Genomic DNA, 24,645 nt, shown 5'->3' with positions numbered 1-24,645 from the left:
TACATGGACTGGCAGCTGCTCTCTCCGGTTTCAGAGAGAGGACCTTTCTCGTCCTACCTGGAAATGCCTGATATTGAGCCCAAGCTCTTCTGCACACAATGCAGATGCCCTTGAGCGTATTAATACTGGCCTGACTTACAGGGAACTTGAGATGATTATTGAGACAATGTATTTGATGGGCTTTGAACAGTCAAGAAAAAATGCTAAGTGTTGTAATTAAAAATCCAAGGAAGTGGCAAGTTTATCCGGGGCCTAAAAGAGCAAAGTGCGACCGCTTTGGATTTTGGCGTTACTGCCACTGTCTCCATTGCTAGGTGGGCATGATTTTTTTCCCCTTTAAAAACAACAACATTTTTAGAGCAGTGCCTAAGGCTTGAGGGCTGAGGCTATATTGATGACACTAAAAATAAAAGCGCTCTTTTCCGCGGAACCAAGTGCAATGCATTTGCTAGTCAATAAGGCTTGGCATTTAGAAAATGTTACGCAGTGGGTCTCCAAAAGGCTACAGTTTCCAAGAACTTGGGGACTCCGCTTCAACAGCTGAGGCTGATATTTCTCTTTGTCTACTCCTAAGCCTTGTGCATTCTCGAAATAAATGCTCAACAACATCAGGAACAATAACAACTACTCATGAGTGCCAGATGAATTAGTAAATACCAGACAGGGAGTCCCACGCTGGCCCAGAGTTCGCTCTTGGGGTAGTTGGGAGGACACGATGTTACAGCAAAGCTATGTAGTCTTTACACACCTCCCATCGGATCACAGCTGAATGTCTGTGCCAGAGCTGAGCGTTTCAGAAGAGCTTAAGGGAATTACCCAAAGCTCGCATAATTTCTTGCACTTAAGCCCTTTATCTTTTCTCCCTTTTTCCTCCTACACTCCCCAAAACACTCTTCCTTGGTTTGGGTTTTGCAAGGGACCTCCTTTTGGTTTATTAGAGAAAATGTGTTCTCTTCCCAACAAGTGAGGTCCAGCTCTGAGGGCCTTCTGGTGGTTCCCTCACTGCGAGAAGTGAGGTTACAGGGAACCAGGCAGAGGGCCTTCTCGGTAGTGGCGCCCGCCCTGTGGAACACCCTCCCAGCAGATGTCAAGGAAATAAACAAGTATCTGACTCTTAGAAGACATCTGAAGGCAGCCCTGTTTAGGGAAGTTTTTAATGTTTGATATTTTGTTACTTTTTATTATTATTAATAATATTCTGTTAGGAGCCGTCCAGAGTGGCTGGGGAAACCCAACCAGATGGGTGCGGTATAAATAAATAAATATAATAATAATAATAATTCCTCCAAAATGATGGCATGAAAGGCAATAATAATCTTGTAACATTATTGTTTATGTTGCCTTCTTTGTAATGAATTTTACAATTGCTGTCTCATTTCATTCCTGTGTCCTGTGGAGTCCTCTTTTGCACTCACGTCACAGGAAAACACTGACAACATTGACACCACAGAAGTTACCACTGGTTACATATCTGACCACTGACCACTGAAGTTGAATCCTGACAAGACAGAAGTACTGTTTTTGGGGGACAGGGGGTGGGCTGGGGTGGAGGACTCCCTGGTCCTGAATAGGGTAACTGTGCCCCTGAAGGACCAGGTGCGCAGCCTGGGAGTCATTTTGGACTCACAACTGTCCATGGAGGCGCAGGTCAATTGTGTATCCAGGGCAGCTGTCTACCAACTCCACCTGGTACGCAGGCTGAGACCCTATCTGCCTGCGGACTGTCTCGCCAGAGTGGTGCATGCTCTGGTTATCTCCCGCTTAGACTACTGCAATGCACTCTACGTGGGGCTACGTTTGAAGGTGACTCGGAAACTACAACTAATCCAGAATGCGGCAGCTAGACTGGTGACTGGGGGCAGCCGCCGAGACCACATAACACCAATCTTGAAAGACCTACATTGGCTCCCAGTACGTTTCCGAGCACAATTCAAAGTGTTGGTGCTGACCTTTAAAGCCCTAAATGGCCTCGGGCCAGTGTACCTGAAGGAGCGTCTCCACCCCCATCGTTCTGCCCGGACGCTGAGGTCCAGCGGCGAGGGTCTTCTGGCGGTTCCCTCATTGCGAGAAGCAAAGCTACAGGGAACCAGGCAGAGGGCCTTCTCGGCAGTGGCGCCCGCCCTGTGGAACGCCCTCCCATCAGATGTCAAAGCGATAAATAACTACCTGACATTCAGAAGACATCTTAAGGCATCAGGGAAGTTTTTAATGTATGATATTTTAGTGTATTTTTGGTTTCTATGGAAGCCGCCCAGAGTGGCTGGGGAAACCCAGCCAGATGGGCGGGGTACAAATAATAAATTATTATTATTATTATTATTATTATTATTATTATTATTGTTATTGTTATTGTTATTGTTATTGTTATTATTATTATTACCGTATTTTTCGCCCCATAAGACGCACCGGCCCATAAGACGCACCTAGATTTTAGGGGGGGGGGAAATAAAGGAAAAAATTTTTATTTCCCCCCCAGGTGCGCTGCGCTACACCAGGAGCTTGGGGCGTGCGGAGCTCAGCGCACCCCAAGCTTCTGCGTGCCGGCAAGGTCTCCGCTAGCGTGGGAGAGCCGGGTGCCTCTCCCAGGGCTAGCGGACCCCTGCGCTAATCCAGAAGCTTGGGGCAAGCTGAGGTCAGCGCGCCCCAAGCTTCTGCGTGCCGGCAAGCAGTCCGCTGCCGCCCCAAGTCTCCCGCACCCGGCAGGAGGTCCCGCTGGGTGCGCGAGGCTTGGGGCGGCAGCGGACTGCTTGCGCGCACCTAGAAGCTTGGGGCTTGCTGAGCTCAGCGCGCGCCAAGCTTCTGCATCCCAGCAAGCAGTCCGCTGCCGCCCCAAGCCTCCCGCACCCGGCAGGAGGTCCCGCCGGGTGCGCAAGGCTTGGGGCGGCAGCGGACTGCTTGCGCGCCCCTAGAAGCTTGGGGCGTGCTGAGCTCAGCGCGCGCCAAGCTTCTGCATCCCGGCAAGCAGTCCGCTGCCGCCCCAAGCCTCCCGCACCCGGTGGGACCTCCTGCCGGGTGCGCGAGGCTTGCAGACACTCGCCGGAAGCAGGGGGAGCCCTCCAGAGGGCTCCCCGTGCTTCGGGCGACAGGCTGCCGCCCCAAGCCTCGCGCACCCGATGGGACCTCCTGCCGGGCGCGCGAGGCTTGCAGGCATTCACCCCATAAGACGCACCCCGATTTCCCCTTCATTTTTGGAGGGGAAAAAGTGCGTCTTATGGGGCGAAAAATACGGTATTCCCTTCAAGGAATGAGAAAGAAAACTGATCTAAGTTGGAAGCTTTGGGGCTAGGTTCCGCTTCCCTCCATTCTAAAGAAAGAACTTGAGACTAGATTACCTAAGAGAGCACCTCACCCCAGATATTCCTGTCCAAAGGTGTGCTTTGTTTGTACTAAAAACTGGGCCTTTAGTGTTGCAGCCCAAGTACCCTAGAATCAATTACCAGCCAAAGTCAGACTGGTACTCAATCATGATGTTTAGGTGACTATAGATTTGTTTTGTTTTGCTTTCCCTGAGATGTAACCCAGTTGTGTATGAATTACTTGTCTGTTGAAATGCTTTTATTGTTCTTAGAGCTTGTAGAAATGGTTTTGATTGTAGAATTTGTACTTTTTGTATTTTATCTTATTTTTAGATTGTTGTACACTGCTTTAATGGCCTCCGACTATAAAGTGCTTTATAAATTTATAGAATAATATATTGTATTACTATATGTATTCTCCTTTCTCAGTACAGATTAAACATTTCATAGAATCATAGAATCATAGAGTTGGAAGAGACCACAAGGGCCATCGAGTCCAACCCCCTGCCAATTAATGTTTCTAGACAAGTGGTACCCATTCACAAGATAAAACAGTCAACCACTGCTCTGAGAAGGCAGACAAATGCAACATTTGTTTTCATATACTGAGCTTTACTGTCAAAATGTTTAATTCTGGAGCCCTACTAAATGTCTGTGGACAGCCTATGTAGGAGGAGTGAAGGAGTCAATTATCACGTTGGTGGTATTTGAGATACAATATTTATTTATTTATTTTCTTTCAAATGCCAAGCTTGGATTAGAGCCAAGCAATAACTTGAATTGTATACTCATAAACACAATCTATGCAACTGAAACAATCCGTTCATTGTTTACATGTTTATATCTGGACAATATTTTTAAAAGTTTTTAAAAGATCTGCAGCGCTGCTATTTAACTAGCCTTGAGTTTTAAAAGGAAGGTCATTCTGACCTTGAGATGGGCTTGTCGGGAAACACACTTCTTTTTGTCCCATTTTCTGCCTTTGATTTAATCTTTTCCAAGATGGCTAAATGGCTGACCTCTAGATTTCCATTTAAAATGCTGATTTCTCTTGAGCTGATCTATACTGTACTAGCTTTGCAACTGTCTCCAACAATCAGATGTGAGAGCATGTGGTTTTGTGTCTATCTTATACTTCTGATATTTTCCTGAAGACAGTGTACACTATACAGAAAACAATCTGGCATGTGCTGGAACAGGAGACAACTGCCAAAACATCAGAATTCTTTCCAGGCTCCTTTTATGTGGAATGGAAGGTGCAGTGGGAGTGGCTTAGCAGGGTGGGCGGGACTTTTAACTTTCCACTTACTGGATACACCAGCTGCCCCGAATGAGTCTCTATCTTTATGTAATAGGTGGACAAGGAGAATATCCTTGCCAGAATGGGCCACCTGTACTCCTGACCCCACTTCTGAGTCCAGCTATTATTAATCATTCATTTTCAAGGAATGCACGCCAAACACCATTTGTTTAATTCTAAAAGGGCAAAAACGGACAGAGTATTTTTTGAGGTCATTATTAACAGCGAGAAAATATTTTCAGAACCGGAAGGTTTGTTTTAAAATGCGAAAAACCCCTTAAATGAAGATGCAGGGGACAGCATGAAACAAATTGCTGAGTGCCCAGTGACTTGTCAGCTTTCCTAGAGTGTCCTTCATTTTTTTCACAACTGCATTTTAATGAGAAGTGCCTTTGTTTACAGAATATGGCAGAAGCAATGGCAGAAGCAACTTGGTCCTTTAAAGCTTATCTAAAGGGCCTTGTTGACAGCAGGCATTTAATGTCACATCATCCTCTGGCTTCACACGCCCCATAATTTTAGACACTCCAGGTTCATATTCATCATTTCCTCACATGTGTCCCATCGCACAGATGATTTTATGACCATGCAGCCATGTAGAAATAGACCTCCACGCAGAAGCTGCACTCCCTGAGACAAACATTGTGCCAGCTGCTAATTAACTCGAGTGTTGCTTGCGCCAAAGTCATGGTTCAGAACAGCTTCGAAGATCAGGACAAAGGTTGTGTCTGTATTAAAGCAACATGGCCCCATTTCCAGAACAAAGGCCGGAATCCGGAGATCAACAAGCCATACAAGAGGTGCCTCAGCAGCAAGAACTTCTCCTTTATTCCTATTACTGAATAACTGACAAGGGCAGATCACACAAACAATCATCCCCTTGCCACATGGCATGGCTGTCCAAGTGTTTCGCCATGCCATCAATCTTTATTTATGTAATCCCCCGCCCCGCAAAATTAAGTCTTTTCGGTAGTGGATTATATTGAACACAGTGATCTGTGAAGAGTGTACACAAGTTAAGTGTTACACTGCACGCATTTGACTAAATAGAGGAAGCCACCAATAATCAAAGAGAGGAAGGATGGAATATAACCTCTCCAAATTATGAGAATCAACCGTTTTCAGATGTTGTTGTTACCTTTAAGCCTTGTTAGCAGTGCAGCCTTATCTATGGTGCAGGATTAAAAATTAGGAAGACAATGCATGATACTTTTGGGCCAAACTCTCAAGCATATTAACAGGTCCTTGAGAATCTGTCATCAGCTCTCAGACTTCAGGCTTACTTTTAGAGTGTGTGAGAATAACAGAAAAGCCCACTCTGCTATCTTTCTGCAGGTCACTGAGCTGGCCAAGTCTCCTGATTGAAAAGAGACAAGCCCAGAGCAGTGACTCACACAGAGATGCAACGGGCAGCTCCTTTGAGAAGAAGAAATTCTGTTCTCTGCATTGGCAGTGACTGAGTGACTCAAACACATCTGATGTACATAACACATCCCCAGTGAATACTGACTGGAAGGAGGTTTCCTATGGGATCATAAGAAACTTTATCTGTTTAGCTCAAGCTGTGTAACTGGGAACATTTAGCTCAAGCTGTGTAACTAGTATTTTGGAATTTACTGGTGCATCAAGATCCTTTAAGGAAGTGCCTCTGCGGCCTGATTGCACTATACTTTTTCTTCTGCATTTAAAGTCTTCTTTGTTCACATCAGTGGAAAGGTGATCTTGGCCTCCATCTAGCCCTTCAATAAGAAGGGCTAGATGAAAGAACTATTTCCTTGTCCATCTTGTCCATTTTCTGCAGCACTATGAATGTCCTATGCCTGCAGTATGTATGGGAAAGAAGACAAAAAGCCTATTCTAAGCATTGCAGGCTTGACATTTCAAAGTGATAGATCTGTGGTCCTTTGTACAGGCAATTTTCAACCCACAACATACAAAAATATGTGGTTATTCATCCAAATTCTCTAAGTGCAGTATTTTATTTCAGTGCCTGACAGCTATGGAATGTTCCAGAATTTCTGTAGAGCTCAGCAAACACATTCTCAACCAGGAGATGGTATTTGGAGGAGGAGGAGGAGGAAGAAGAAGAAAAGAAAGAAAAGAAAAAGGTATTCCTTAGTGGCGTGGAGGCTATCTCCTTCATGCTTTTGAGGGCCACAAGTGATTGTTTCTAAGAACAGGAAGTTAACCAATATTGTAGAAGCATTTGTTTAGGAATTTTGAAAGTCTATTCTCTTCCTTGAGCCACACCCGTGATGAAAGTGAAAAAGCCACGGCCTGGTATTTATAAAGAATTTGACATTTCCACAATGCTTTTGCCTGCGAAAACATAAAAGCCAACTTGTCTGAAGACAGGCTCACTCAATTTGCTTTGCCCTTTCCAAAATGCTAATCAATTGGTTTCCTCAGACAGTACCGTATATATTCCTGGACTCACACAACTCAAAAAGATTTCATACTATTGCAAAGTCATGTCTTGGAATGGTTCTGCTTCAGCTTCACCTCTGTGGGCTGCCCTCTTCCTACGTTTACCATCACATGAGTGAAACAGCAAGACAGGCTTCCTCAACTCCCTTGTTCCAGAAGAGTTCCATAGTGTCCAAGGTGACTTCAATGTAACTCTAGCAACTCTCACCCACTGTACATGGAACCTCAAAGTATTAATTTAGGAAATAAAACGGCAAGATATAAACATTTAATTTATTTTACAGTGAGATACCTCAGCTTCCAATGGATAGAGCTCATATTTCTTTAAAATGATTATGAATTGTTTAGGACTATAATCATATATACCTAAGTGCTTTTCAACAGAATAAAATGGATCATTACTATCATTTTAACTATCATTTAAAAAACCATAAACCAGCTAAAAAAGACAACTAAAGGCAACTAAATAGAGAAGACTAAAACGGTCATTCATTAAAAACGTTAAAAGCCTGAGTAAACAGATACATGTTCACTGAAATAGCAACAATGGCAGCGCATGACATACCTGTAATGGGAGACATTTCTGCAAAGGAAGGGGCCACGACAAAGAAGGCTTTTTTAAAAAAAGAAGAAGATGTAACTTTCAAAAGCAGTTTTTAATATGGCTTTGAGCAGTGCTGTTTTGCTAGAAAAAGAGGGGCCAAACTCACCATGAACACGTCCCTCATTCTCTTAGAATCGCAATGGCGCCTCCTGAGAGGTGCCGGAACTGAGTTCCCACCGGAAAAAAAAGCCCTGGCTTTGAGAGAGGGTCTTTTGTTGAAAGAAGCAGATATTTGGGACAAAAACCATGTGCCACAGAGAGGATCCTTTCTTCCCTGGTTCACACACAGTCGCCAAAAGTATCCCAAATCGAAGGATGAAAATAACCATTATTCTTTAAATAAAATTTTAAAGTTTCCTTTGGCAAAACCTTTTTTTTAAAAAAAGAAGAAGATCAAAGATTAGTGTGACTATTAATATCTGTCCAGAAGATGCAATCTGTTATTCACAGTACAGGCCCCACAGACAAAAAGGCATTTGGATATCCCATCCCACCCCGTCGCAAAGCGTCTGCTTTTAATTAAATGGAGCCAAAAGAATATTTTTTAAAAAAAGAAAGAAAGAAAGAAACCCTGTGCCTAGAAATAATTCTTTACAGTGACAAAGGAAAGTATATGCGGGTTTTAAGGAATCAAACCCAATAGATGGAGCATGGTGCTGTCTCTAATTTACAGAAGAAGAAACTGCATATTAAGTGACACACCCAAAACTGTACATAAACTTCTGCGGTTAGGTTAAGACTGCTAAAGACGGAGGATTCACATGAGCTACTGTCCTCCTTAAGATGAGGCTCTAATTATGTATGGCTCTATGTATGGCTCTAATTATTGAAAGATATCCCCCCCCCCAAAAAAGAGAGACCCTCCAAAACATCAGCATACTTAACAATATGGAAGTGTTCCAGCACCATCTCCTACAATCAGCATTGAATTCAATGGGATTTAAGTGGCTAAAATACAGCTGTGATGCTGGATAACAGAGGCCATTTCTCCAGGACTGATTTTAGTCTCTTTTTTCCCTTTACTGTTTAAATGTAATGAGATTTTATCACTGTATTAACTGTTCTGACGTGTTTTATTGATTGTTCCCTGATTTGTGACTGTCCTAAAAAGCAGTATAAAGTCTCTTAAAACAAACAAGAATGTTTCCAAGAAGGAAGACTAACCAACAGAAAAAAATAACCAGTTTTGTTTTATTTTTTGAAGGGTTTAATTCATAAGGGGGCAAAATGGTCACCCTTGCATGGTCAATGATATTTAGAGGAATGATCATGCATGTGCAAAAAGCATTTTTCCCCTGCAGAATCTGAAATCAATAACGATGCCTCAACCGGCCACAACCCAACCCTGACAATTTTAGGAGTATAAAACCAGGAAATTGATTTTCAATATGCCCAACAGCCCAACAACACCAGAAACGAATAACCTAAATATGAAGTGAACTGAGAATGATTTCAGGAATTGAATGAAATGCCAGGGGGGGAATGATGTCTGGGTAGATATAGAGAAGGCCGGGGACACAAAGCAAGGCGACCTTGTTCTACGCACAACAGAGTAATTCGCATGGATAAATCAGTTTCTCCCAAATTACTGTCTAGCTGGAAAAAAGAATTATTGGGGAGGCAGCTGCACTTTCCGCTATCACAGGTGCTGAGTCAATGCTATCTGTAATAAGGGCAGGAATGAACCATATGAGCTGCCTTTTAAAACCGATTTCCCCCGTGCGGAAAATAATTCCAACAGCAAGTACTTCAAGTGAATCCTAATTTAATTGATTTGACACAAAGAACATTTCATAGTAGCTTTCGTAAGCTTCGGCTTTCCTCTTCCCCTTGCTAGTTTTTTTCATTCTACGAAATGAACCCATTTGGTGTTATTAGTATGTAGTTGCAGGTGGTATTCCTCTACTGTAGAAAACTGCTAGTAATGTTTCCTTCCCTCCCAAGGAAAAACGGTTGCAGTCTAGCATAGGAGAAAGGGGCTTCAACTGTAGGTGCCTTTCAGCACCACAGTAAACTCATGCCACAAAAACCAGGCATGTGAAGCTATAGCTCCTTTCAGAGTTACTTATTCCATCCTGATCTAGGATTCTTCCTCGTGCATAGAAATCCATAATTTGGCAATCGCCTTTCCCGGCTGAGATTATGAACACTCATTTAGCCCAAGTGCTCTAACAAGGCATACATCTACTAGGCAGTTAGTCTCATTTAATTCAGTGGGACTTACTTTCAAGTAAGCAAGCTGCAAGATGTTCCGATACAGTTCACCTTTTTATCAGTGGCACACTGCACCACTGTCTTATGGCAGCCGTTTGCTGCACACCATTCTCTAACACGGACGTCATCAACAGTGATGGCATGAAACCATTTCCTCCTCCTCAGAAGCTTATTGTGCCAAAACTAACAACTCTGGCTCATAACAGCCTTTTAAGACCATGCTGAGATACAAGATCAATTACCAACCGTCTTCCAAGACTTACTTTGTAGTGGAAAATAGCAAGACCTTAGAACACCTGGCTTGTCTTAACAGCAGGGCAAGGCAAAGCAAACAGAGCAGGGGTAGAGGCCAGCAGAGGCTCCATACATTTAAAGTACAATTCTCCACTTCCTCCCCACACCAAAGACTCATGGGGAACTGTGGTTTGTTAAGGGTGCTGGGAAATGTAGCTCCATCAGGGCAAACTAAAGTTCCCAGGATTTTTTGGTTGGGAGGGGAATGTGGTTTAAATGGTCTCTAAGCAACAAGACTCTCCATTTTTTTCAGACTAAAGATGTGTGCCAGTCCAACCCAGAAGCATTTGCAGGTGGCCGGAGCGTATTACTTGACCCACTCAGGAATATTTAGTGTCACAAGGCTTCCTGCTAACTGGCAGGCTCAGCTAACTGACAATGCAAGTGTGTTCACTTTCCAGAGCCAAAAGAGAGAGCTCTGAATCATGAATAATGGCCTACGGCAAGGATGTCCAACAGGTAGATTGTGATCTACTGGTAGATTGTGGGGTGTCTATGGTAGATCGTGGGGCCCCCCAACCTAAAAAAAGTTCAACAACTTTGGTAGATCACTGCTAGTTTGTTTATAGTGGGAGTAGATCTCAGTCTCTTGAAAGTTGGAAATGCCTGGAGTCATCCACACAAGGTATATGGGAAATGCTGGTATTGTAATAATTGTGTGAACTAAAACACAAAAGCACCAGAGGTGAAATCCACATGCAATTTCTGACCCCAAATCCCTTCCCTCTGAATGCCAGATGTGTGTGGTGGTGTGTGCTGTGGTTGCACAGTAATAAGGCGGAAACTCTCTTCACGTGAATAGAGGCAAACTCTTATTTGTGTAACCCAAAACTGGTTCTGGAGCTAAATCCTGGCTCAAGGCAAGACAACTGTTATTGTTCTTATTTGGTGGTCCAAAGAGAATTCATTAGCTTCCATTTGTCCAGTCTTTAGGCACATGAAATGGGTGGCGGTTGCATATGTTATGATAGTCGTTTTGTACAAAACATTGGATAAAGAGTGCAGAACAGAGTTGGGACAAACAAGGAATAAAGTCTTTTAAAATGTAGCTGTGACAGTTACTGGTAAAGTGTAGTTATAATTATTGGTAGCAGCATACCACTGAAGCCTTCGTGTTATATTATGCACCAGATGATCAGTGTCCCGTTATTAAAACTTGGCTGAGGCCTTGAAGAAGAGGTGCTCTTTGTTTGTAAATTAGCTAAGTATGTATTAGAGAGTTATTCAAAAGCCCCATTGTAAGCCAACAGCTCCTGTACACAATTAGCATTTTAATGAAGCTGCTTCACCTGTACTCTGTTGGTAGATTTTATGCTCTTTGAACAACCCTTTAAGGTTGCTCTTAGTACATTTACGATGCCATGTTAATTTTAACTCTACATCTGCATCAGATTCCCCCATCCCAAAACACCAAGACAAACCGGAACAACCTGTATAAGCTCCCCAGTAAGTGTGTTTAGGACTGGAATAATTAATCAAGCTCCACAATTTTAAGCACAAATGAATTGCACAATACAGAAGATTCTGGTAAAACTTTTGTCCGCCTCTGGAAATCAAAGTAGAAGAGCCATGGTTGCAAATGGCAGATAACAAGCAACTTAGGCTTAGGCTCCTCTACCCTTTGGGACAGTTATTCTTCGGCAATGTGTGTGAAACAATGAGGTCTGGGCTGAGCAACTCCAGGTTGATTTATTCTTTTTACCCCGATTTAAAAATAGCACCAGGGCCAAGCCAAACAAGACTAATTTTAGCACACAAGGCTAATTTTAGAACCAGCCAGGTAGCAACCATGTGAAGTATTCTCACATTCAAGCCACAACAGAAACTCAGCATATGTATAGTATTCCACTTATTTTAACAGGCTTTAAGCTTGTTTCGTGGGAATACTCAATTGTACCCAGCATCTTTGGCAAAAGAGCCTGGTCTCAAACTATCACTTCTGCTGCTGTTAGCTTCAGGCAGACCTGCTGCATGCTGTAGAATACAGATGCATTTGTTAGACTTTCAAGACTTTTCCCACCAAGGAAGTATAGAAGACAAGTTTTACCAGCTGAGCGAGTTCCAGGCTGCACTCAAAAAGATGAACAGCCTGGAACTGGAGATAATAATACTGGTCCTTACGCCTCATTTGGCCATTTTAAAGACTAATTGTTTCAATAAGTAGTCTGTACAGTGCTTTGAAAATGTATGTATAATTAGCTAACAGCTGTGTTATTTCACTGAAGTCCATGGTTTGCCAGACAGTTAAAATGAATTAGTAGCATCCCATTCCAGAGAACATTTTAACCACAACTTAAGTCATCGGGAAGATTTCCAGTAAGGGCAATGAAAACTAGACAGCACTTCAAATGAGGCTGAAATTACGTTGGACTTCAATTTTCTTCACTGTAAATTAGTGGCTTGATGATTAAAACAATGGAGGTGTACCTAGGGTTTATTTTAAAGCAGAAGTTAAAAGGCTTAGGTGGGTAAAAAGATCTTCACCTGGTGCTGAAAAGGGCATAAAGAAGGCACCAGTCAAGTCTCTTTTTGGGAGGCGGTTCCATAATTGGGGTACTACCACTGAGAAGGCCCTGTCCTTTGTAGCCAACTGCCTCCCGTCACTTGGTGGTAGTAATATGAAGCAAGGCATCTTAAGATGATCCTACCCATGTGACCCCAAACCATAACTGCCTTGGAGCCAAACAGTCTTCTCCCAGAACCACCTTCTGGAAACGGCCACCCAAGTAGCCCTGAAATTTTAATCAGTGTGTAATACAATCTTGCATGGTATTAACAAGGAATGTTGTTTTTCGAATACTGCTTGAGAAATTAAAGTGGGAAGCCTTGCATCGGACTGAACATCCATCCAGCATGCTGTTACAACAGTATCGAATCAAATGCCTTTGGAAAGTCAACAAGTGGGGCATGAGGGCAGTAGCTGTCTCCCACTGTTGTTCCAGTGGTGCAAATAGGACCTGCAACAAAAAGTGTGGACTCCTGTTCTCTCTCTCTTTATATAAGCTTCATAAACCTGGGAGTTCCTCTGAGCCTGCTGATGCCTCCCTCCTTTGGATGGATGGAGCCACTGTGGCTGTGTAAGCAATGACACTCACCTCTGAACACCGGAAATAGGGGGAATGATTTGTCTGTGCCACTGTCACATCCCTCCATCCCTTTATATTTCAACTTTGATTTATCTACTTCACAATTAGAACTGAAACTGCCTAGCTAGCACTGTTATCTTATACCTGGAGATCACAGAGGTTACAAGAACAGTCATTAAATTCAGATCTTCAGTTTTATTAGTTTTTATCCTCGCCAGGCCACCAGGATAGGAAAGGGAATGAATCTCAAGATAAATCAAAAGAACTCGGATATGCTCTCCAAAAGCAAAACATTTACATCAACTTCCGAATCAGCAGAAGTGTCCTATATTCTAAAAACAAACACTTTTAGCATAGTGCTTGTAAATGCATGCACATTTCCCACATATCTAAGAGTCTAATAGCTTTCAACTCTTCTGTTTAGGAATGATGAGTTCCAGATATACACAGATCATAATGCAACAGGGACAAGACGGATTTGAAAGCTTTTTATTTATGTCACCAGGAGAGGCTGGGAAAAGCAGCCGAGAATTTGACTTCCAATCCCCTTGGGGTGGCGAGAGGTTTGGGGTTGCTTTTGCAAACCTGCTGCGGTTGGCAAACGGCCTCGGCAACAGTATATTTCAGAATATAGTACTGGTAACTCATAAATGAATGCCAGAAGTGGCAGGTGCAGAATCCCAACCCTCCAGATGCAAAAAGGGGGGAACGGGGAATGGGGTAATTTAAAATAAAACAGTATGGAAAAACTACACAGAACTGTCAAGGAATGATTTAAGAAACGAAAGAAAGAAGCATAAGTGGAACAACATACTGATACATTTCATCAAGCAATCTGCTTTCAGTATATTTGGCTAGATTTCAGAACCAATTAACACCAATATGGAATCCTCAGCTGGCTAACACAGAGCTTCTCCTTGTTGCATTTCCCCCTTAAAGGCGCCTTAACAGCAATCTCTAAAGTGTTGTGGGGAATGTTTCATTCCCCTGTGAAGTTACACAACTACACAACAGCGTCTTGTGGGATATTCACCCCCACCCATTCCAATATTATACGCAATATCAATCTTGGTGGAAATTCAATTACCCCCAAAGAGTATCCAGAACAGAAGACATTCCACTGGCCCTTCAATCACACACTGGACCAACGGGCTGTTCCTGCTTGCCTTGAATGCATCAAGTAGCCAAATGGCAATGAAGGGTTGTAGCCAATGTCAGTTCTTCTCAGAGTAGGCCCACTGAAATTAATGGACCTTAGTTACTCATGTTCATTAATTTCAGTGATTCTACTCTAAGCAAGACTAGCAGTGGATACAAAGAGCTCTACAAGAGGTGATGCCATTGTGGCTTTGAAAGGTTCACAGTGAAATGGGAGACGTTTTCATTCATATTGCCAATCCTACTGAAAACTCAAATGAGAAAAGTTTAAGGAAAATGTTTTATGATGAAGCTGAAGACAACGAAACTGCATTCTTAGAAGGATACTGATGAGGTGGAGAAAGACAACAGCATCCAAAAATCACTGGATATGCACTCAGAAGACTGCTTCTATTGTCTTTGAAGGTGAACTGCAACACTTCCTGTATTTTGTCAGGTACCACGTCTCCAAATGTAGAAGTAATTCTTAAAATGTTGTTAGTATTACTCACATCAAACACAGCTGGTGAAAAATCATTAAAAGAGTCAAAAATGACATGTGTTCTACTAGATATCAAGCATATTTAACAAGTTCAGCAACTTTAACAATCAGAAGTTCCGCACTGCGAGATGTAAACTATTGATGTCTTTGTGGGAAAGAAATGTTGATTTAAAAAAATAATAATCTTTGAATGTTTATTCATTTTGTTCCTTTAAATAAAGGTCATATTTCGGATGATGCGAAGTGCTTTCTTTTTAACTCTCTATATAAGAATATCATTAACTGGAAAAAAGTAGTACTGTTTAATAGTAAGGAAAGATAGCCCTTGTTATCAACAAACTCATTCTTAAGTAGTTAGCTCTGCCATAATTTTGGGCATAGTCATGTTTGTTTATTTATTTAGGTAAATGAACAGGGTCCCCGCAAAGGGTTGTGTACAGAGCCCTAAAAACAGAAATTCACCCTGGTAACCACCATTACCCTTTCAGTGGTGGCAGTGCTTTTATATCCAGGTCCTATTTATGAGCTTTTCATGGGTATCCAGCTGTCCCCTGTGAGAACAGGATGCTGGGCTCTTCAGTGTAAGCTTTAAAAAACAACGAATACTGCAATTTATTTTTATTATTTGGTTAGGCATCTGAGTTGAAGGAGAAATCAGAGCAGGTCTCTCTTAAGTATATGTTTGTAATTATTCTATTTGCATATGCTCTGCTTTGTGGTCTACTAGCCATTCTAAGATGGAAGATCAGAAGCAAAGGAAGAAAGGGTTAGAATCAGGCAACTCAGTGTCTTGACCCTTGAGCTGCCTCAGCTTCCTCTCATATTTGGCCAGAGAAGCTGCCAATTCTAAGAAGCTGCAGACTCTATTAACAAAAGACAAGAGTTCCACAGGTCTGCACAAGAATACTCTTAAAAATGCATTCCCCCACCAAACACTTTAACCCAGATGAACATTTTAAGAAATGGCCCAGGGCTGGTGTTGGTGCAAATAGGCATATAAATCCATATTAACATGGAATCAAATGATGGGATTTTGAAGGGAGGGGGAGGATTTCCCAATCCTTGGTTGACAAACCTATTGTACAAGGAGTGTTCGAGCCGTGAATTTGGTACTTTTCAGCTGACACAATGCGATGCTGCTCATTCATACTCTTATCACAAGAGCCTGGGAGCTGTTTGCTCAGTCAAATGTCCTTTCCTGACTCCCAGACAGAAATGGCTCAGCAACTTCCATTTCTGACAACTTGTAGCTGGGACAATACTGCTGGAGATGTAACTGTAGCACTGTATGATCTCCAATGACAAATTAATGATAATAATGATAATGTCTGCATCACTAAAGCTTTTGTGACCTACCAAGGAAAACACTGATTTATGTTTTGGATTTAGATTCTACTGTCTGCCAACATTTCAGTGTTTTTACATAAGTAAGAGTTGTGCGACACATGGAAATACTTATGCATGGAGGCGGTAAATCAGAGGTCACCAACATGGTGCCCACCAGCACCTCCTATGGTGCCTGTGAAAGGTCTCAAGAAATATCCTCTCAAAACTCCACAGTGCCTCAGAGACTGCTTGGTCTTCCAGCTCAGTACCTGTTTGAATTGGCTTAACCTCGCCTGCAATGAATACCCCCTTCCAAACAATTCCAAACATGTCACTGAAGGCCAGAACTAAATACCCTTCCACCCTTCCGTTCTGAACCCAAGAGAGGTGCAAAGAGTTTCTCTCTCTCAGCAAGCATGGAGGTGGCTGGTGGAGGTTTCTTTTCCTTTTCTTCATTGGGAGCCTCAAAGGCTGAAAAGCTGCAAAAAGCAATGCACAAAAGATGAAACGCCTGGAAAGATGCAATGGCAACACCTAGTCTCCCCCAAGTGTCATTGTTCCATATTCTCTTCCTTGGAAGATTAACACCTACCTCCAAAAATTAAAAATAATACTATCTGACAGCTCCCATGAAGTTAGCCATCATTTTGTGTCACAGTGTAAATGTGGAGCAGGACTCACACCGTGTGGATTCCCTTTAAGAGCAGCTTAGCAAAGAGCACGGACATTCCTCTCATGAAAGGAAAATCTATTCTCTGCACAGCTGTGCCAGCCGCTTATCAAAATCAACCTGCTGGCCCACTATTAATTCCAGCAGCCTGTTCCAATGGCACTTCCAGGGTAGTGGTGCGACATCACCCAGCACCCTCAGTGAGTCATACATCTGATAAGGGTCACATCACACTTCCTCCCTTGTGATTAAATCAACAACAACACCATAAAGTAACCAGACAGGATATGGAGCTCAGGGGTAGCTGAGCGGGCAGTTTTCAAGACGCAGAGAAAGGGCTAGTTTTCTCCTTCCACGTTGTCTGGGGTGATGAATAGCCTCCAGCTCCATGAGGCTTCTAATCTCTAGTGAAGGAAATGTGCAACTGTTTACCACACCTCTGCAGAGTCCAGGAGTCTGCAGCATCATATTCAGAGATAACGGCAAATGAACTACACTGACATGATATTAAATCCATGAATCAACCACCCCTTTCCTCGTGACCTCAAAGCAACGAGAGAGAAAGGAGCCCTGGCGTAAATGAATACGATATGAAGATAGGCATTTGTTATCAGCATTGGGATGGCATCGGTGCTGAGGGCAGATAAGCAAATGGCAACTTTCATGCACCACCGAGGCCATCTATCAGGAGGCAGAGTGAGGTGATAAGACAGATGCTTCGTGGGTGGGTGGGGAACAGACCATGGCAGTGAGGTATTGGAGAACAGAGCTGGGTGAGCTATGTGGTCTGCCATACATTACTTAAGTCAAGTGTGTGGGGAAACTTTGGCCCTCCAGATGTTGCCAAACAACAAGTCCCATCATCCCTGGCCACTATCCATGCTTGCAGGGGCATTGTAGAGGCATGATGGGCATTGTAGTTCAACAACGGGGTGGGGGGTGGGGACAAAGGTTCCCCTCTCCTGTCATAAGCTAGTCTGCTGCCCTCAGGTTGGATGGAGGACGCTATGCCATCACCAGTGTTGAAGCAAATTAAACTCTCAGTCTAGTTAGCTTCTGTTTGTGGAAGAGGGAAGGGTACCTTGTCCTTTGCCTCAGGTAGCAAAATACCTTGGACCAGCCTTGTCATCTGTCCACAGGGAGTGAGAGTCAAACAATGTTGAGAGTAAGATGCCTGCTGCTCATAAGGTCTCTCAGAGTTAATATACAAATACAGAAAATGGATTTATCAATCCATCCCAAGCTTTTTCACCCCTCTGCACTAACTGCTGTAATAAAGCCAACAAAACAAATAAATCAACGATACATAAATATTCACACACATATTCATGTTGCAATAAATTACAAATGGGGGAACATAAAAGCAGACGGGCATAATAATCCCATTGAGATTAATGCTATCATTTTTTCCTAGCAGCATAGCCATGTAAAACCAGAGTGGCTTTGCCATTCTTAAAGGAATAGGCTTTTTGGGGGTGGGGATTCACACCCCAGCACTGCTGAGGATCAAGCACAGAGCCCCACCTAACAATCTCTCCTGCTGACAATTTGGGTTTCCTCTCTCACAGCAAGGCAGTAGACAGCTCATTTGATTCCTGGTGCAAAAAACAAACAAACCCATATTTCACCTGTGCTAACATGCCTTTTGTTAGTTCATGTTGGATAAGTACATTACTCTTGGTTCTTTGAATGGTTCGACACATGGTCATCTTTTTAAAAATGACTGCAGTCTGACACATGGATGCATCAATGTATCCAACAAAAGCAGGCTAGAAGAGTAAGGTTATACTGCAGGAAATAGCTGGATAGGTCTACTCCAGCAATCCACCCTCACCAGTCTAAAAAGCAAATATTCAGGGATATGAATGGAAAATAATCACTTTCGAGGGCACATATTGCAGCCATGACACCAGGTCATATACACACCTAAGAAACCTGCAGAACCTTCATCCAGGTGAAGGCAAGTCAGAACTTGGCTTATTATATGAACACAAAGCAGTTAATAAGCAAGGAAAAGCCACCTAGATAACATTATTGATCTTGGCTTCCATGCAGGTCCCTGTTGTAAGAGATTTGGTAATCTTAGATAAGACAAAGTGCCTCTGAACACCCAGAACTTTGAAGATGTTGCACCACCCACTGAACCCTTCACTTCCTTTAGCAATTCTGATAAGAAAGGAAAACCTTGTCCACTGAACAGGTCAGCTGCTTTCAGTCAAGAGCAAACCAAAGAAGTGTGAAATGTTGACACAAGCTCATGTCTAGCTAGTCTAATACAACACAAGTAATCTGAGGTCTCAGAGTACTCCACAGGAAAACTCTCTTTCTGACAACCAGCAGTTTCAGCACTCACTTTCCTCCAAGCTGTTAATTAAATAAGTGACTTAGTAATTCATGGGTGGGAAAATCCTCTTATTTCAGCCTTTCACTTGAACAGTCAAGTATCAGTGCAATATCAAACAGGTTGGTCAGCTTTTTACAAATATGCACAGAGCATGAAGAATTTAATCTGCTACAATGAAAGACAGAAATGGTTTAAGGCAAAGGCTCAGAGAGATTATTTGCTCCTGCCCCCATCAATGATGCTCTGGAACTGAAAATATTATTGTGCCAATTTTGTATGCCTGGGTCCTGGAAGAAAGGAAGCAGGCAGCGTCACTGCAAAGGAAAAATGTGGGATTCAGTGCTGCCAAACATCTGCAATCTTATTTTGAGTCCCATGATTATAGGAGTCTTGGAGGCTGTTACCCTCCAATAAAATCAGAGATGTGTAGTTAGCAACTTATATTTTATTGGGTCAACTTCCAAGAAGTTGTGCATTCCCATCAACTGAATACACTGGACAAGCAAGAGAGAGAGAGAAAGATTCCCTTGCTTTATCTCCCCATCTTTCTTAACTTTAAAACAAATGCAATTTTTTTGGAGGCCTCATGTATATTGTTGCAAACTGCTATGGAGGCTCTTTAGAAGCCAAAAAAGGCAAGACAGAAATGTTTCTATCCCGAATTAACTTCTCTGTGTTTGTAGTATTGTGGATCTATCACCCTCCTCTTCCATCTCTAAGCCTTAAAAAAAAACACAGGTGGTAAAAGTATTTGAAACTGTATTGTTAGGGCCTGTTACACGGCAAGTAATGAGGCAGTTCATGTACCAAGAACGACACCTTAGATATGCTGCCTGTAGGGTTGTCATCCCTTTGCTTGCTCATTTTCTTGGTTAATTTCAGATCACAGCAAAGCTGACTGTTAATTACAAACGCCGCTTATCTTCCTGAGGTGCCAATCACAGTCTGGCTCATACCCAAGGTGAAAGAGAAAGCACAACAAACGGCCAGCTATCCAGGAGCCTTTCCTTGACTCACTTTAATCCTGTAAATAAATCCAAGTCTGAGGTGGCTTGTTCTCTCTGAGAAGGGTGTGTGCGTGTCATGTTTTAATAATAATAATAATAATAATAATAATAATAATAATAATAATAATTTATTATTTATACCCCGCCCATCTGGCTGGACTTCCCCAGCTTCCAACAAAATATTAAAATACAGTAATCCATCAAACATTAAAAGCTTCCCTAAACAGGGCTGCCTTCAGATGTCTTCTAAAAGTCTGGTAGTTGTTGTTCTCTTTGACATCCGGAGGGAGGGCGTTCCACAGGGCGGGTGCCACTACCCAGAAGGCCCTCTGCCTGGTTCCCTATAACTTGGCTTCTCGCAGCGAGGGAACCGCCAAAAGGCCCTCAGCGCTAGACCTCAGTGTCCAGGTAGAACGATGGGGGTGGAGACGCTCCTTCAGTTATGGATGTTATGGATGGCAGACGACCAGCTCAAAAGTATCAGAGTGCCCAAGGCAGATGATGAAAGCGGATTCCAAATGCAGGGATTCATCTTCCTCGTTCTTTACTGCTGTCAACCAGCAGTCCAGACAAAGGCTCAACAAGGCATCTTACCTTTCAAGTGAATTCTGCTGAATTCAGGGAGTGATGCATGGTGGACCACAAATAATCTTTGCCCAAGGTTATGCACACTGGTAATATATATATGAGCCCTGACCTAGACACCCGTCATCCATGTGGATGTCAGGCTCTCATCACAGATCTGGTCCAAAACTTTTCTTTCCATGCACCACTCTCAGAACACCGTTGCTCCTCTATTGCATTGCTATACTTGACATACATGCCGCTAGAGCAGTTGTTTCCAGTGCCTCATTTTTGGGGTACCCAATTCTGAACCCCTTCTGTACAGAAGATGACAGAGCATGGAGAGCAGAAGGCCTTCCTTGAGCACTCCCCTCTTTCACAGGCAAGTACTGATTTTGGCACGGTGCTTTAAGATAAAATCAGCCAAGAGCATTTGAGAAAGTGTAACTGCATTGCCACCTTTGCTATACAAGAGAGGCGAAGAACCCTTTTTTCTATCACAGATCTTATTCCCTTGAGGAATCTGTCAGTGGTCACATGCTGGCAAGGGGCCAAGCCAAGTCAGAGCTGGGCAGGGACCCACCCCTGCTCTCTCTCTCTCTCTCTCTCTCTCTCTCTCTCTCTCTCTCTAATTTCATAACCTTTTTATTGGGAGGTATCCAAGTACCAAGGATGAGCAGTTTGTGAAGCATACAGTTGGATCCCCTCCCCCTGGTAAATGCCACACTGAAACTTGGTTCACCTGCCAGACTGCTTAAATCATGTCCTAAAAAAGCACAACTGCCAACAACCATTAGGTCTGGTTAAGTCTACCATTGGCTCGGTTATGAATCTTAATTGCTCAGTTGTTAGGCAAAGACCTGACTTCTTCTGACATTCCATCACTCCCCCGGTAAATCCCAAACTGTAACAAAATGCGCTTAAAAATAGCAACGTGCTCTGCCTATGTTGGCCCCGAACAGCCCACGTATAAAGCATTAGTAACATTTGGCCTCAGATCTGAAAGATGTTTTCATTATTTTCCTCGGGTTGCATTCCAAGATCTCCCAATTTATATTCACTCTGTATTTCAAGGCACTGAGGAGGTTTATTTTTACTGCACCATGACATGAAATAACTGGAGGGGAGGAAGGGGGAGAAACTTGTATTTTAAAAATAACCAAAAGGGTCACCACTTTCCAAAGACAGAGCCTAACAATACATGTAACAAATTCACTTTAAATACAAAGGTATTAGAACAACAAACAGGCCTCTCCGGCTGCTTTCTCAATATAAGCCACCACTGGACAATAACTTCAAGAAAATCAAATTTGCTGTGACGGCACAGAAAACAAAAGAAGGATGCAAAGCATAGCAAAGAAAATTAAAACTAAATCCCTTGTTGCTGTGTAATTATGTTTTTTAAAAATATATATGCTAGCATTTAGTTTATTTTTAACCCACTGAATAAACTAATAGGCCTTATGTAGTTGAATTGCCTTCAGCATTTTACAAACTGTAATTCTGCAAGACCTCAGATACAATAAGTATCTGACAGATTTGCAAACATACTGCTGAAGAATCTTTCAAACGCAAACAAATAAACCTGTTATTGCCATTACCTTTAGCTACATAGGCACAACTGACAAGGCTACTTGATGCAGGAATGGGCGTCGGGGATGCAGCATCTGAAAACCATGAGATTCCCTGCACTTTAAGAATAGGACTCTTCTTCTTCCATTCACTGAGGACAGAACACATGGTGGCTGCTACACAGCGTCTCCGGGTTCTTGCTTACATGGCCACCGTTGTCCTCTTAGGGATTTTTGTGAACGGAAACATTTTTGGTGCACTTTGTCTCCCCCACTTTATTTTTTAATCAAATCTCCTAAAATGATCTGAACATCCGTGTCCGTTTTCTAATTTGAGAGGACCTTTTAGTAAATCGCACTAATAACGGAGGGGGTGGTGGTGTTCGGGTCTCACCTCTTTAAAACGGGGAATCCCCGTATGTAACGCCTAAATACGGGCTGAAACCTTCGCTCCATTAAGGGCGATGTTGTTGTTTTTAGGAGGAAAATAAACCCATCCCTCATCTGTCGTCCCACGAGCGATGCAAAACTCCGGGTTGCGCCCGTCTCCCCACCTCCCAGCCCAGCCATTGTGCGCCTGGAGAGGGCTCGATTCCTCCGCCTGGAGAGGCTGAAGACGCGCCACCTCCCCCCCCCCCACATCCACACATTCGGGCGCGCACGTTGCTGGGCAAACCGAAAACATGTCGTCGTCCTGCTTCTTCGCCTTACCTCCTCCTCAGCGCGCAGACAGCAGCAGCCCGAGAGACCCCGCGCCCCAATTCCTGCCGGCGAGCCGAACAGCAGCGCGCGCCCCGCGTCGCCAAGAAGCAGCTCCTCCTCACCATAGTCAGAAGTTCCCCGGGAAGCATCGCCCCGGCGCGTCGCTCATGGTCGCCTTCTTCCACAACGCGACCGCGTCCCCGAAGCTGCCGTGGGCTCGAGGCCGCCGCCTCCTCCTCCTCCCGCGCCGCCAAGTGTCACTTTCCCCAAAGCGATGCCATGCGCCGCGCTGCCCGGGGAGGAGGTGGTGCCCCTGGCGCGCACCCGCCGCGCCCGCCTCTCTCTTGCTCCGCTGCTTTCTGGCGCCCTCGCAGCCAAGAGCCCTCGAGGGCCCGGAGCGAGGCAGCCAGCCTCGGCAAGCGTCCCTCCTGGGTCCCGGTTTCCAGGGCCGGCGGCGGCAGGCAGAGGCAGGCAACAAAGCAACAGATCCGGGGAGGGCGGGGGGAGAAAGAAAAGCTTTGCCACTCCAAAGCAGGACAGCTGTTTCACCGAGTCTCTGCAGCAGGAAATGCCACAAGACTTATATCCAACCACATCAGGAAGAGAGAGCGAGAGAGACAGAGAGAGACACAGAGAGAAAGAGGGGTGGGGTGGCGTATAAAATCCGGGAAGGATTAATTCAGTTCGGGATCGGATTTGGTTTGTAGTTTGTGTGTGCGCGCGCCCGCGCGTGTTCGACGTCTTCCTGGTTTTGCTGGCTAATACAAGAGGCAACAGGGGAGCGCACAGTGCCAGAGTGAAGCTACGTTTAGCCGGGAGTAGCACAGAACGTCTCCATATACTGAAGGATTGTGATTATGATTATTGTTATTATTATTACTACTACTACTACCAGAGATTGCCCCTCCCCCAGAATTTGTGGCTCTCTTTCTGTTTCTCTTTCAGATGCTTTCAACAGAGCAGAAAATAGGAGAGCAGACTTGGGCAGCCAAAGAGCCTGCTACCCCCTGCTGGACGGCCAGCGTCCAAATACTGGCCTTCAATTAAAATGATGAAACCATGGAGGGGAAATGAAGGTGGCATAAGCAGAAAGCTCTAGGCACAAGGGGAAGCAGCAGGGGAGAGAATAATCCTGTTGATGGTGGTATGTCACTGTCTTCTTCTTTTTAAGTGTTTTCAAAGGTGGCACAAGATGAAGCTGTTCTCAGATCTAGTCCTGGACAGTGCTTGGATGGAAAGTTAATTGAAGACCATATTTAATCCACTCTGAGCAACGTGCAAGAAGAGTGGGATAGAAATGCAACATATTGCATACGTGTGCAAATCCCTTTGCTAGATTTGTGTAATTGTCACTTTTTGTGTGTGTCACCTCATGGTTCTCTGGATGCCTTTAACAGCAGTTTAAATGGAACAAACTAACCAACAGAGCTTTACAGTATTGATAGAATCATGATGCCCAGGTATAATTTCTCTGGGAAAAGGACATGTGTAATGAGCTTCCCCCAGTGAAAAGGTCCATCTGCTCTGAGAACCTGGAGGACGAGTTGGTGTCCAGATTAATTTTCCTTAGGCCCCTTTGTTTAAGCTGCATTATAGCTAGA

At 43.7% G+C, this 24,645-nt stretch overlaps 1 protein-coding gene across 2 annotated transcripts in view; it reads right to left on the bottom strand.

Annotated features, from left to right (window-relative positions):
- Positions 1-23,687, bottom strand: part of OSBPL5 (oxysterol binding protein like 5) — a 134,963-nt gene extending 111,276 nt beyond the window's left edge. Inside the window, exon 1 of one of the 2 annotated variants that reach the window (XM_081205109.1) lies at positions 23,054-23,687. Coding sequence is in view for 1 of the 2 variants with exons in the window: in XM_081205108.1 (XP_081061234.1) it covers positions 23,167-23,193 (27 nt within the window). In the remaining variant the exon portion in view is untranslated. The remainder of the gene's footprint in view (positions 1-23,053) is intronic. The other variant, XM_081205108.1, reaches the window with a different exon arrangement.
- Between the last annotated feature and the right edge of the window lie 958 nt (positions 23,688-24,645).

This window comes from Podarcis bocagei (assembly GCF_964188305.1).
Source record: "Podarcis bocagei genome assembly, chromosome: 1".
NCBI lineage: Eukaryota > Metazoa > Chordata > Lepidosauria > Squamata > Lacertidae > Podarcis > Podarcis bocagei.
Note: the sequence above shows the minus strand (reverse complement) of the source record. Positions and strands in the feature narration are given on the sequence as shown.